The sequence below is a fragment of the Chiloscyllium plagiosum genome, chromosome 3 (assembly GCF_004010195.1).
Source record: "Chiloscyllium plagiosum isolate BGI_BamShark_2017 chromosome 3, ASM401019v2, whole genome shotgun sequence".
NCBI classification, from domain to species: Eukaryota; Metazoa; Chordata; class Chondrichthyes; order Orectolobiformes; family Hemiscylliidae; genus Chiloscyllium; species Chiloscyllium plagiosum.
The window spans coordinates 99,541,688-99,557,451 of NC_057712.1; the positions used below are offsets into that span (position 1 = coordinate 99,541,688).

Sequence of the window (15,764 nt, forward strand, 5' to 3'; positions counted from 1 at the left end):
TGAAAAGTGGTCGGGAAAGTCACCAAGCCTGATTTCTCCCGGAGGTGGGCTGGCTCCCTGTCCAGCACTAAATGCAGGCTGTTCAATTTGGATTGGCAATCCGAGGCTTTGATTTAGAAAGTAGCAGCAGAGTGCCATGGATGGTAAGTAAAAGAGAAGGTAGTTCAACCCCCTTTCCATTTTTGTAAAATAAACTTTGAATTCGAAAATTGTCACGCAGTCAGGACACCACCGAGAATCCTGGTCACTTTGCTTCAACTGGCATGAGTGACCCTTAGTCAATGGCAATTAGTTGCTTGTGAGCAGTGAACTTTACCACTCCTACTCCTCATCACACCTCAGTGAAAATGGCGCAGAGGAAGCTGGCAAACCTACGTTTAGCAGTCAGCCACGTCAGTTTATAGCAAAAGTGGGGCTGAACAGCCTACCCACAGAGTGTTCAGAACAAGCTGCATGATCAACAAATAAATGATAGTGAAACAGTTTTGCCTTCATTGTTATTAAGAATAATGACTTTCACTTATATAGAACCTCTAAAATAATCCTTTTAAAGACATTTCAATACATATATATAACACAGCAAAAACTGGCATCAAAGGAAGAATCAGTAGAAAAGATAATCAGCAAGATGTGAAACCATTGGCAAACTTGATACTTGTTTCATGCTACATTTGCACCTTTTACAGCAAACCACTCAGTAGTGCAATGACATTTCAGCCTAGATTAGGCACCAAAGTTCTCACACAGAGCTTGAAGCCGCAACTTTCTGACGTAGAAGAAAGAGTATTGCTGTCAGTCCGAGCTCTTATTAGGAATGAGTTATGAGATGTCAGTTTAGATTAGCATGAAGTAAGCAATCAGCTATTTCAGTGTTAGTTAAGGAACAGAGATGCTTGAAAAACCAGAAATAACAAAAATGTACCACTCAAGAAAAACTCAGAAGTAGTTCAATCAACAGAAGACAGAAGCCATACCTTAACTCAATAGGGCAAACATCTCTGGAGCAAAAAGAGCTTTGCCTTTTTACTTATATCATAAACTTGTAAAAAAGCATGCTGTTACCAGGTGTATTGCTAAACAGCCTATAAAAAGTGACATTGAGGTACATTTTAAAGCCACTCAGTTTTCACAGGGAAAACTTACTCATGTGCTGAGCACAGGTTTACAATCATTTGAATGGAAAATTATGCCTGACATACATTCAAATTCCATAAATTCAGTGCTGTCCAGTGCTGGCAGCAACATGGCTCAAATGCAATCAGCTCTCTGCTGTCTTTGTCAAAACAATAAAGCCTTTAAGAACCCGTTTAAGACTGAAAATGCTGAAATGAGTGTATCATTCAAATTGTACCCAACTATTTTGTACTGTTGTAATTCTGAGTTGAAGTTTTGATGACAATTGCTCCAATAATCAGAATACTTCAGCAGATGGAAAATTAGGAAAGTAGTGTCAAAAAATATAAGTCTGTGCTGATGTCAATTTCCAAGTCTCTGTTAAGCCAAGAGTTACAAACTTACTAAATCAATTGTGCAATTCATTAAAATTGTGAACAGGGTACTCTCTCAATTAATATTTGATTTGGTCAATGTAACAAACCCTGGAAACACAATGGTGAGTTCCTATAAGCCCCTTACCAAAACCTATTCAGAAACCAGGGCAGCACAGTGGCTCAGTGGTTAGCACTGTTACCCCACAGTGCCAGGAATGCAAGTTTGATTCCAGCTTTGAGTGATTATCTGTGTGGGGTTTGCTCCAGTTTCCTACCACAGTCCAAAAGATGTGCAGCTCAGGTAAACTGGCCATGCTAAATTGCCCACAGTGTTAGGTGCATGAGTCAGGGGGAAATGGGTCTGGGTGGGTTACTCTCCGGAGGTTAGTGTGGACTTGTTGGGCCAAAGGGCCTGTTTCCACATTGTAGGGAATCTAAACCTTTTGGACACCTGAGACAATTCTGTATTCAACCCGTGTGATTTTTTTTTTGCTCTCTTCTCAACCCTGCAGTTATCTTCTCGCTACCACCCAAACACTTCAATGGCTTTGCTTGGGTGCATTAATTTGTCAGGGGGAGGAGATGGAGAGAAACAGGATGATTTGCTTTCTTTTGGGAGGATAGGTAAATGAGATGAATAATGAGCCATAGGTCATTTTTTGCATGAGAGAACCTGTTGTACAATTAATTCAGAGGATTTGAGGCCACCATCATTTAAAAAATGATACATGACCAACACAGACACAATACCTCAATTCTGCAGATCAAAATTTGTCCTCAGATGGATCATTCCTTTGAAAACGTTTTTTAGTCTCACACTATTTTACACTGGTGCCAATCAATTTAGAGCAGTTAGAAATTAGTGTAGTAGTTTTCTTTTTAAAAATATTATACAGATGAATTTCCTCTCAGTCTAGTCAGTCTGTATACATGAGGGAGTGGAGTATTGGCTTGCCAAGTTCCCCTGCACTAGTGGGATCTCATTTTCATTGGAGTCATTTCAAGTGGTTGCAATACAAATCCTGTGTTAATTTAAATGCTTAATCCAAGTAACAGTGATAAAGATAACAAGTTTGAAAAATAGGATTCCTGACGCTTTGTTTAAAAGTGCACTTTGTTAGCTTTGTCAAAATGCAGTTATATTTCTCTGGCACTAAACTACAATTTTGACACCATGACTAGAATATTGAATAAAATTGGAACAAAAATGTAAAACTGGACTCAAAGACTGCACGATTGCTTTGTGAATGTGCGCTCTGCCTAAGGGCAGATCTTTGGCTCATTCTCTGCTTATGCATCATTTGGAGCCATTTCTTCAAGAATCCAGAACCAACTTCAAACAGTAAGGCATGCTTTAGTGACTTCCTGTTCCCCAAATCTCTACAAGTCCTGTCTCTTTCAAACAGAGAATCTGCTTCCACCAGCATCCTGCTTGGTGGTCAACTGAAGGAAATGTTATTTTCCTTTTTTTCAATAGCAACAGTTGTTTCAATTTCCCTCCCTATGAACCTGTATCCATGGATCCTCCTGCCCTTCTTATGTCAACATCTAATAAGTGGTACTTTGTATAGATTTTGATAACAGATCACATGGAGCCCACTCTGGGGCTGAATTGAGTACAATTGCCTCTCTTTAGAACACTCCATATCACCTTAAATAACAGAAAACATTTTGAAACAAAGCTATGTTATAAAATCTTACGTTCATAATGTAATGTTTTCTGGTGGCAAACATTATTCCAATTCTGGAAATAATCATCTTGATTAATTCTTATTGTGCTAGAATGGTGCATGTAAGTGTTTGCAGAAGGATACTATGAAATAGAATTGCCAGTGCAGCATTGCATTGTTTACTACATGATTCTAGGATTTCTGGTTTTTCTATCTGAAACTATTTTCTTTCCACTTCCTGCCATAAGTTTTAATTATGTTCTAGTAATTTATTGTTTACTAGTATTACTCCAGTAACTTAACTCACAGTAAATTCCAGGTTAACTTGCTGTGAGTGGCAAACTTGAATTAACATTAGCATGCTTGTCGATAAGTCAAAAGATTGCTATTTGAAACATTGGTTCAATCTAAGCCAAGCTACGAATTCAGCAGATTGTTATAGGCACTGCCTTTAAAATGTAGCCACATCTGGCCTCTTAAATAAATGGAAAATAACTCATTATTCAAAAAAGAGCAGGTGAGGTCTCTGGGGTCCCAGCCAATACTAATTCCTCAAAAAGGCCAAAATATCAGGCTCATAATTTATTGAATTGCTTTGTGTGTTATTTTGCAGCTTGCAAAACTGATTTTCTATTTCAGAGAAGTGGCTATACCATCAGATACTCGTGAAGCACTTTGAGATGGAAAAGACATTGTAAATTCAAGTTACTTCATTAAACCTTAATATCACTATCTGTAAGATCAGCATATACATTTTCTTTTTTGGCCAAAAAATCCATTCTTCAGTTTATTAAGACTAGTATCACAGCTATTCCAAAGCATTGCCTACCAGTACTTGAAAGGCTTCTTCTTTGCAATCAGCTTGAACTGTAATATTCAGATACTGTTTTATCCAATTGCTATCTCTGTTTTTTCTTAAAAAAGTACAATCTATTTAGACAGACCTCCATGACCATCACATAGTTTATATAAACAATATGGATGAGAATTTAGAAGGCATGGTTAATAGTTTACAGATGACACCAAAATTGGTGATAGAGTGGACATTGAAGAAGGTTATCTAAGATTACAAAGGGATCTTCATCAATTGGGCCAATGAGCTGATGAGTAGCAGATGGACCTTAGTTTGGATAAATGAGAGGTGTTGCGTTTTGGTAAAATGAACAAAGGCAGGACTTAAACAATTAATTGTTAGGCCTCTGAGATTGTTATCACTTAGAGACCTAGTTCTTTGAAAGTTACATCAAAGGTAAGACAGGGTGATAAAGAAGACATTTGGAATATTTGCTTTCATTGTTCAGACCATTGAGTATAGAGGTTGGAACATCATGTTGCGATTGTACAGGATGTTGGTAAGGCCTCTTTAGGAGTACTGTGTACAGTTCTGGTTGCCCTACTATAGGATGGATATTATTAAATTGGAGAGGGTGCAGAAAACATTTACAAGGATATGACCAGGACTGGAGGGTTTGAATGTTAAGGACGTGTTGGTTAGGCTGGTACTTTTTTCTTTGGAAAATAAGAGGTTGAAGGGTGACCTCACAGAGGTCTATAAAATCACGTGGGGCATAGATAAGGTGAATAGCAAAGGTCTTCTCCCTAGAGTAGATGTTCAAAACTAGAGGGCATAGTTTTAAGGTGAGAGGAGAAAGATTTAAAAGGGATCCGATGGACAACCTTTTCACGCAGGGGATAGTTTGCGTGTGGAATGAACTGACAAAGGAAGTGGTAGATGCAGGTACAGTTACAACCTTTAAAAGACATTGGATAGGTACATGAATAGGAAAGGTTTAGAGGGGTATGGTGCAAATGCAAGCAAATGAGACTAGTTTGTTGTGGGAAAATTGATTGAAATGGATGGGTTGGACCAAAGGGTCTGTTTCTGTGCTGTGTGTCTCTATTACTATCCTAAAACAGGTCTTGAACCCAGATTTTCTGGCTGCTCCAGAGATAGGGACACTGCTGCTACATTGCAATATGCCATCTCATTTGCTTTTATGTGTGTGGTTCCACATCCTATTAGTTGTTAATTGCTACTCTATTTGACTATGTACAGTTGCCAGTTTACCATGTCTTGGAAGGCTTCTTCTATTTATTTTGCCATTGTTCCAAAACTATTCAGACAGCACTGACTTTTTTCTCTCTCTTTTCTTGTGTCACATTGCAATTTGCATGCAATTCCCAAATTCCTCTTCTGCCACTGCTTAGTCTATATACATGTCTCAACCAATTTATTTTGGAATTTCTCAAATGACCTTCCAGTTACCCCAGATTTGCTTTTAAATTTCTACAATCGCTTCATATACGTACATTAGAATAATTGGGGTTACAATAGTGGTTCCCAAGGCACTCCTTACTTTAACATTTGCTCTAACTCTAACTCTGCGAAAGATTATACATTTATACCTTGCTCAGAACTTACTCTTAAATGCTCACACATTTGAATTCAAACAAAATTGCTCATCTCCAATTTTATATAAATAGAGGTGCCTCAGCCATATTATTGGGTTTTACACACACACACACAAGTCATATAAACATAGGAATGGGAGGAGGCCATCTGTCCCTTTGAGTCCACTCTGCCAATCAATAAGATCACAGAACTCTTACAGTGTAGAAACATGCCCATCAGCCCAACAGGTTCACCCTGACCCTCTGAACAGTAACCCACCCAGACCCATTCCCCTACATTTACTCCTGTCTAATGCACTTAACCTACACATCCCTGAACACTATGGCAATTTAGCATGGCCAATTCACCTAACCTGCACATCTTTGGATTGTGAGAGGAAACCAGAGCACCCGGAGAAAACCCACGCAGACATGGGTAGAATGTGCAGACTCCACACAGACAGTCACCCAAGGCTGAAATTGAACTCAGGCCCTAGGCACTGTGAGACAGCAGTGCTAACCACTGAGCCACCATGCTGCCTTCATAGGTGATCTAATTTTAACCAGAACTCCACATTCCTCCCAACCCTAAATCACTGGCTTGTCAAGAATCTATCTACCTCCACCTTGAAAATATTCAAAGATTCTGCCTGAACCACCTTTTCCAGAAGAGAATTTAAAAGACTAGCAATACTATATCATAGAGATCTACAGCACCAAAAAAGGCCCTTTTGCCTATTGTTTCCAACTAAGCACCTATCTATTCCAGTCCCATTTCCCAGCACTTGGCTCATAGCCTTGTAAGATTTGGCATCACAAATGGATATTAAAATGTTTTTAATTATTCTGAGGGTTTTTGCAGTGAGTTCTGGATTCTCGCATTCCCTCTGAATATTCTTCTTTTATTAGGTGGTGTAGTGGACATTGAAGAAGATTATCTCAGAGTACAATGGGACCCTGATCAGATGGGCCAATGGGCTAAGGAATGCCAGATAGCGTTTATTTTAGAAAATTGTGAGGTGGTAAGACAAACCAAGACAGGACTTTGCAGTTAATGATTGGGCCTGAGGAATGTTGCCGAATAGAGACCTAGGGGTGCAGATGCATAGTTCCTTGAAAGTGGAGTCATGGGTAGACAAGGTGGTGAACAAGACATTTAGCATGCATGCCTTCATTGATCAGAACACTGATTTTAGGAGTTGGGATATAATGTTGTGCCTGTAGAGGACATTGGTGAGGTCACATTTGGAATACTGCATACAATTCTGGTCATTCTTCTAAAGGAAGGACATTGTTATTCTTGAGAGGGTGCAGTAAAGATTTGCAAAGTTGCTGTCAGTACTGGAGGGTTTTAGCTGTAGGGAGAGGCTGAATAGACTGGGGCTTTTTTCCTGGAGTGTTGGAGACTGAGGGGTGACCTTGTAGAGGTTTATAAAATGATGAGGGGGGAGTTGGATACAGTGAATAACCAAGGTCTTTTCCCCAGGGTAGGGAGTCCAAAATGAGAGGGCATATGTTTAAGATGAGAGAGGAAAGATTTAAAATGGACCTGAGGGGTAATTTCTTCACACAGACAGTGGTATGTGTATGGAACAAACTGCCAGAAGTGGAGGTGGGTATAATTACAACATTTAAAAGGCATGGATGAATAGGAAGGGTTTAGAGGGATATGGGCCATATGCTGGCGAATTGGACTAAGTAAGGTTGGTCTGTCTGTTGGCACAGATGAGTCATACTGAAAGGTCTATTTCATGCCGTATAACTCTGTGCCTTAATGCCCCCGGTCACTGATCCCTCCACCAAGGGGAAAGGTTTCCTTCTATGCCCTTATAATTTTATATATTTCAATCATGTATCTTCTGAAATCTTCCACTCTATGGAAAACAATCCCACTCTATCCAATTTATCTTCATAACTGAAATCCTCCAGGCCACAGCATCCTTTTAAATCTCCTCGACACTCTCTCGATTGCTATCACATTCCTCTCATAACGTGAATTTCAGAACTGCACACGATACTCTAGCTGAGGCCTACACAACATCATACAGTTCCAACATAATCCCTCTATTGCTAAACTCTGTGCTTCGGTTAATAAAGGAAGTATACCATATAGAGTCATAGAGATGTACAGCATGGAAACAGACCCTTCGGTCCAACACGTCCATGCCGACCAGATATCCCAACCCAATCTAGTCTCACCTGCCAGCACCCGGTCCATATCCCTCCAAATCCTTCCTATTCATATACCTATCCAAATGCCTCTTAAATGTTGCAATTGTACGAGCCTCCACCACATCCTCTAGCAGCTCATTCCATACACATACCACCCTCTGCGCGAAAAAGTTGCCCCTTATTTCTCTTTTATATCTCTCCCCTCTCACCCTAAACCTATGCCCTCTAGTTCTGGACTCCCCCACCCCAGGGAAAGGGCTTTGTCTATTTATCCTATCCATGCCTTTCATCATTTTGTAAACCTCTATAAGGTCACCCCTCAGCCTCCGACGCTCCAGGGAAAAAAGCCCCAGCCTGTTCAGCCTCTCCCTGTAGCTCAGATCCTCCAACCCTGGCAACATCCTTGTAAATCTTTTCTGAACCCTTTCAAGTTTCACAACATCTTTCCGATAGGAAGGAGACCACAATTGCATGCAATATTCCAACAGTGGCCTAACCAATGTCCTGTAAGCCGCATCATGACCTCCCTACTCCTGTACTCAATACTCTTATCAATAAAGGAAAGCATACCGAACGCCTTCTTCACGTGTCATCTGCAAACTTACTAACTGTACCTCTTATGCTCGTATCCAAATCATTTATGTAAATGACAAAAAGTAGAGGGCCCAGCACCGATCCTTGTGGCACTCCACTGGTCACAGGCCTCCAGTCTGAAAAACAACCCTCCACCACCACCCTCTGTCTTCTACCTTTCAGCCAGGTTCTGTATCCAAATGGCTAGTTCTCCCTGTATTCCATGAGATCTAACCTTGCTAACGCCTTACTGAAGTCCATATAGATCACATCTATTGCTCTGCCCTCATCAATCTTCTTTGTTACTTCTTCAAAAAACTCAATCAAGTCTGTGAGCCATGATTTCCCTTGCACAAAGTCATGTTGACTATCCCGAATCAGTCCTTGCCTTTCCAAATACATATATACTTTCTAGAAGGAACAAGTTCTTCTGATCTCTATCTTAAATGGGTGACCCGTAATTTTAAACGGTACTCCTTCAACCAGTGGAGGAAAGATCCTTTCCATGTGCACCTTGTCAAGCTCCTTCAGTATTTTGTGTGCTTCAATCAAGTCATCTCTAAACTGCCAGCAAATACAAGATTAAAAATCACACAATACCAGGTTATAGTCCAAAGGTTTAATTGGAAGCACTAGCTTTCAGAGCGCTGATCCTTCATCAGATGGTTCATCGGGTCACAACAAGCACCTGATGAAGGAGCGTCGCTCCGAAAGCTAGTGCTTCCAATTAAACCTGTTGGACTATAACCTGGTGTTGTGTGATTTTTAACTTTGTACACCCCAGTCCAACACCAGCATCTCCAAATCATGACAGTAAATACAAGAATAGCCTGTCCAACCTTTCATGAAACAACCCACGCTACCACTTATTCCTTGTCAGATGACTGGTCAGTATTTAAGCTGATTAATGTTAACCAGGTTATTGGTGTATAGAACTATTACCAAAGTTACCTCTGATAATTAATGATGTGAACTCACATGGAATTAAGAAATAATAGGTCTACATTTGATTGTTACATGTTTTGTTATGTCTTTCCTGCTTCATGGTCATCAGAGCTTTATCAATGTCCTCCTCAGTATGGAGCTCTGTTTAATTAGCAATTAGAAGATGTAAATAACCAGAAATATGTTTTAATACACTAAATTTAAAGAATATATTGACTTATGTCTTGAACAAATCTGGATCTTGTCATTACTGCTTTCCTTAGCTGGTTCTATATTGACTGTGGTTGTTGGATACAGAACCCATTGTAACGGTCACAGAGACAGATAGAGTTCCTGCTGTTCCCGGAAAGGTTCACAACATCTTTCCGATAGGAAGGAGACCAGAATTGCATGCAATATTGCATCACAAATGAAGAACATCAAAATGTTTAATCTAATCGTCGTTTGCAACGTTTAGTTCAGTCTGCAAAGGCTATTTTCATTGAAACAAAAAGCAGAGATTGGGAATGATTACAGTTAATGTGTGGACTGTCGCTATTTGTAATTCTGCCAACAGGAGACGCAGTTACCACACTACACTGACACTTGCCCTGGACAAGACTGTGCAACTTGCAACATTGTCCAGTCACGTTTTTGTTTAACATTTTTTTGGTTTTGAAGCAGCTCAGTTAGACAAGTTGCAGTTTATAAAATATGTGGGAGATATTTTATATAAAAAATTTTAAACTCGTCAAATGCCTTCGGAATAGGCATAGCTTCTGAGAATCTACTTTATCCGGGTCTTAGTGTCTGGTAGGATTCCAAACTGCTTCAAGCAGTTTTACATTTAAAATGACGCAGACATACAGCTGACTTCGACTTCATGGGAAACACGAAACGAGCTTCAAGACAACTAGGCGAAATTATTCACTCCTGATCTCAATATCATTTGTCAGGGGCAGCAATTAACATTTCGTCGAGGTTTTTCACTTTTTTTTCTTGAAAATCTACCATTTGGGTAGGAAAACACAAGGGGGTCATTTAAAATCAGGGTGTCTGAAACGACTGGGTCTTTGCAGTTGAAATGAATTAGTACAATCCGTAACCGTCACAATTACTCGCTTGCGTTTGAAGTCTTTCACGCCCACCCTAATCCCAACAGGTCCCCCGGGCTCGAAGGCTACAGGTAATTCCAGAATTCCCAGCACTTCTGTTTGCAAAAAAATCTTCAAAAGGGAGAAGTCCCATTCGAAGGCAAGCGGGATATAGGTTGTTGTGTTGTGGTACACTTTAAAGTCTGGTTTGTCGGCTTGGGGTGCAGGATGACAAGCAGCTGTTTGCAATGTGAATTCCTCTCACACATTAGCCACACCGCTGCTTGCACTTTCCATTGAATTTCTCTGGGACAGTAAATTACGCTCGCGCACTGCCCCGCCCCTGACCGGCGGCGATTGGCCGCCTGGTGTCACCACGAGGAGGGGACCCGCTACCCATTGGTCCGTCCTGGCTGTCGATCAGCGGAGCCCCGCCCACGCTGCTGAGATTTGATACATTCATAGAGGGAATGGAGCGGGGTGGGGGAATGGAGATGGGGAAAGGGTCCTCACTCATCACCCTTCCAGCTTCATTATGGAAACACTCGCTCCCCGAAAATACTGAGAAACGGGGGTGGGGGAGAGAAAAAAAAAGGGAAAGTTAGAGCAATGTACATGTTGCTCTAACAAGAACCAGGGTTCGGCAGTTTTATGCAAATATAATAGGCGTGCCATGTCCGTGAGTCACAACCGGAACTGCACGGAGAAGCCATATAAAAACTAATGGGAGAGTTAATACGCAGATAGCTAAAGCTTTGCAGCCTGCACAGTCGAGGGAATTAAAAAAAAGCAGAGAGAGAGGTTAAGAAATTGATCACGTCTGCAAAATAATTAAAATAAATCTCTCTCCTCTCCCTCTGAAGAAGCGACAATACAATGGCTGATGAAAATGCCAACACGAAATGCAGTAGTTTTAACGTTTTGAACTGGGAGCAAGTGCAGCGGCTGGACAGGATCCTAACGGAGACGATCCCGATCCACGGGCGGGGTAACTTCCCGACCCTGGAGGTGAAGCCCCGGCAGATCGTGCAGGTGGTGCGGAGCCGCTTGGAGGAGAAGCGGATCCGGGTGCGGGATGTGCGGCTGAACGGCTCGGCGGCCAGTCACGTCCTGCACCAACGCAGCGGGCTGGGCTACAAGGACCTGGACCTCATCTTCCGGGCTGACCTGAGCGGGGACAAGGAGTTCCAGACGGTCAAGAACGTGGTGCTGGATTGCCTCTTGGATTTTTTGCCCGAGGGCGTGAATAAGGAGAAGATCACCCCGCTGACCCTGAAGGAAGCCTACGTGCAGAAGATGGTGAAAGTTTGCAACGACTCGGACCGCTGGAGCCTCATCTCGCTGTCCAACAACAGCGGCAAAAATGTCGAGCTGAAGTTCGTGGACTCGCTGCGGCGCCAGTTCGAGTTCAGCGTGGACGCCTTCCAGATCAACCTGGACTCGCTGCTGCTTTTCTACGAGTGCTCGGAGCACCCCATGTCCGAGCACTTCCACCCCACCATCCTGGGCGAGAGCGTCTACGGCGACTTCGAGGAGGCGCTGGAGCATCTGCAGCACAAGGTGATCGCCACCAGGAACCCCGAGGAGATCCGCGGCGGCGGCCTCCTCAAGTACTGCAACCTGCTAGTGCGGGGCTTCCGGGCGGCCTCCGAGAGCGAGATGAAGGCGCTGCAGCGGTACATGTGCTCCCGCTTCTTCATCGACTTCTCGGACATCGGCGAGCAGCAGAGGAAGCTGGAGTCCTACCTGCAGAACCACTTCCTGGGTCTGGAGGACCGTAAGTACGACTACCTGATGACCCTGCAGAGGGTGGTCAACGAGAGCACCGTCTGCCTGATGGGACACGAGCGGAGGCAGACCTTGAACCTCATCACCATGCTCGCCCTCCGGGTCCTGGCCGAGCAGAACATCATCCCCAATGTGGCCAATGTGACCTGCTACTACCAGCCGGCTCCTTACGTGACCGACGCCAACTTCAACAACTACTACATTGCCCATGTGCAGCCGGTGTTTACCTGCCAGCAGCACACCTACTCGACCTGGCTGCCCTGCAACTGAAAAGAAGGCAAGAAGTGTTTTGATGAGACCAAGACAAAAGGGGCAAAAGAGCAAGAGGGTGAGAACGCAAGGGGGAGGGCACAGCACCTTTCTTTGTGGTTTGAATCGGGGTGGGAGCAACACACTATATGTATACACACATACACAGTAGACAGTTCGACCCTGCCCTGGCTTGTTTAATGCAATGCTGATCCGCTCAACTTCTGAGAGCTCAACTTTTAACTTTTTAAAAACAAAGCTCGTCTGCGTTTTTTTTCCCCTCTAGTAGAGGCAGATCGAAATTATTTGAGAGGGGGAAGGGGGAGTAAAATCAAATTCAATTCAACCCAGGGCCAGGAGGTGGGTATGGCTGCTTTTAAGATGTCTTCTTTTGAAGAAAGCTAAATAACAAAACACTGTTTTGCTCCCGTCGATTCTGGTTGTCAGCCTAAAATGACAACATGGGATATCAGCACCCATACTCTCTTTTAGGCCAGGACTGACCAGCCCCTTTTACAAAAATGCTAATTTGTGGGTAAAGGAGAGGCTCCGATTTTCCCTTCTTGCCTGTTCTCCGATAAATTCATGTAGCAAAGAAGCTGAAACGCAGAGACCCGTCTCGTATTGCCTTCTGTAAACAGGGTGGGGGAACGGTTGCATTTGGGAGCTTGCGAATGCCATGTATGGGATGATACACCAAGTGAAACTGCTTCTTTGCAGTTGCTTGCTTTTTTTTTGAGTGCTTTCTAAACTCTAAATGGTTTTGCTCCAGATGCAAGATTATTAACAGATGACGACAGAAGTCGCTATTGTGCTGTCCACGGTTCCTGGTTAGAGAGAGCGTACACTTCACATTTTTTTTTGAATGTGGAAGTGTACAGAATGCTTGGCTAATATAATGTTCAAGGACCAAAGATATTTTTCGTTTTTTATATGTATATCAACAAAAAAAAACCCCATGGACAAGAACAGATGTGGCTAATTTATATTTGTCTACATGAACATGAATCAAAAGTGCCTATTACTTATAAGAATGGGAATGGAGATACTGTACTCAAATCTTGTGGCTTAATCCACATTTTTCTTTATCAGGGACAAAAAGAACGTGTTCTTGCACGAATTGCGAAATTCCCTATTTTCTTGGAAAATACTTGTACTAAAATAAAGTTGCTGTTTATGTGATAGTTTAAAAGTATGTATTGTCTTGGACAGTGTAGCACTTAGGCAAGTGTTTAAACAAAGTACTTTATATTTTCCAGTTTGTAATGAGGTTCCTTTGGCACTTTTTTTTTGTTTCCTCGCTCAGAAAAGGTATATGTTGTGTGATGCAGTTGCATTTGAGTTTTAATTAAACAAAGCACAGTTGGATGTCTGGGGATAAATGGAAGTGAGAGAGAACTGTGAAATCTTGTAGTTGGCTTATAACACCAAATTAATTGTGAAGTAGATAACGCATTCAGATAAGTAATCCAGTAGAATCCTCTTAGAAACAAGGATGGGACACACCTGAGTTGCTCATAACTGGGCTTGTGTATAATCAGGTCGACTATTTCAATACTTCATTAATCATATCCAAATGTGTTACTCTTAATCTAGTTTGATGTTACTATGTCAGGATCATGTGACTTTATTTGACAATTTTTGGGAACAAATTTGTGTATAATCACCAAAAAAAGGGAACCCTGATAAGGGCTGCAAACCAAATGAAGTGTTTGACATATGACTAACCTAAGCAGGTCAGGACAATACTTGAGCACAAGCTAATGGAAATTGAATTGGAAAGTGACAATGCATTCAGGATTCTTTGGTTAGACACATTTGGGGAAATAAAAACCCTGTTGTGTAATGAGGGAAGAATCTTCTGTCAGCTGTTTGACCCAAGGCAACAACAGCAGCTGTAATGTGCTTTTGGTATGTAGTTTTTTTAAACTTTGCAACCAAAATGTGGTATGTCCCGATATTGCCATTATCTCCACCTCCATCACTGTTCTCCCATTTAGAAATGTTTAAAAATACATATTTAAATTTATACTCAATTGATGAATGAACTGTTTGAATGACTGCTAACAGAGTTTGCCTGTCCTTTTATCTTTTTAAAGTACTTTAATCCCCAATTCTAGTTCACCATTTGTTCAAGATTTGCTCTTCATTGGTGTGCATTTTGGCTAAAGTTTGTTACACCAGGATCCATTAAAACAGTTCCTGTTACATGTTTGAAAATTGTAAGAGTTTGAGCCAGGAGAGAAAATAAAACTTTGCACTCTGAACTCTTGCAATCAGGAACTAGGAGTGACCTTCCCCAATTTGCAGTGGGGAAGGAGTTGTACCAGCTTTTAAATGCACACTTTTTAAAAAAAAGTTTAAAATCTCAACACCAGGTTATAATCCAATGGGTTTATTTGGAAACACTAGCTTTCAGAGCACTGCTCCATCAGGTGCTCTGAAAGCTAGTGTTTCCAACTCAACCCAATGGACTATGACCTGGTGGTGTGATTTTTTTAATACCCTAGTCCAACACCGGCACCTCCAAATCCTGACTTTTCAAAACGTGCAGTCAATTCTGTAAAATCTTCAAGTCTGTTACTTGGAAATGAGCATGTTCTATTGTGAAAGGCTTAAAAATGCATAATTGAATGAACTCACTGTGCCCTTTTTGGTTTATCAAGAGCTCTAGTGTTTACTGTTGCACATCACTTATACATTCTACAGAGCCTGACAAACTGCTTGAAATACAGCACATTGTTTACTTGAGGGAGGTGGGGAAAGTACCTTCTCTGCCCTACATTGAATGGCATGTATCATGTTTGTTCAATGTATTACCCCAGTGACTGATCATGCAAAGGAAAGATTTGTTTCCTCTGTCAGTACAAGTAGATGCAAATCAGAAATAGCACATATCTGTCAGAATCACAGTACACCTAGCAACTGCTTGTGTTGAATGATAGTTTGGGGAGATAGGATCAGCTGGTGATGTGGTACGTTTATTCTTATCACAGTTATTTGGAGTTCCCACGGAAGCCATTCTTCAGTAGTGAGTCATCCCTTTTTTAGGGTCAACACTACTTCTGTGGGAGGCTTGTAGACATTTCTTGTGAAGAGCAAGTCTGCAAAACCACATTAGATAACAACTTTTCAAGCACAGGGATTGGGAGTGGGAAAGAGAATGTAGGATGCCTAAACTAGTTCCAAAATATATCACTGCCACAATATCAAAATGGTAAAGAATGAGTTAAAAAGCAGTATTGCAGCTAATATTGAGAGAAATTGGCAGAGTATTTAAGCTGTTAAGTGGAAATTGGTAGTAGAGACTGCAAACTATGCAGCCTCAGAGTTTTGCTTATTAAGTTTAGAGCTTGTGTGGGGGAGGGGGAGGAAAGGGAAGAAGAAGAATTCTCACGAATTCCATTTAATAG

General features: G+C 41.7%; 1 protein-coding gene across 1 annotated transcript; it reads left to right on the forward strand.

Annotated features, from left to right (window-relative positions):
* The first annotated feature begins 9,868 nt into the window (after positions 1–9,868).
* On the forward strand, positions 9,869–14,765 carry tent5aa (terminal nucleotidyltransferase 5Aa). The gene has a single exon (XM_043686953.1). It carries the CDS (start codon positions 11,191–11,193, stop codon positions 12,370–12,372), a length of 1,182 nt encoding a protein of 393 aa, XP_043542888.1. The 5' UTR covers positions 9,869–11,190; the 3' UTR covers positions 12,373–14,765.
* Positions 14,766–15,764: the final 999 nt, after the last annotated feature.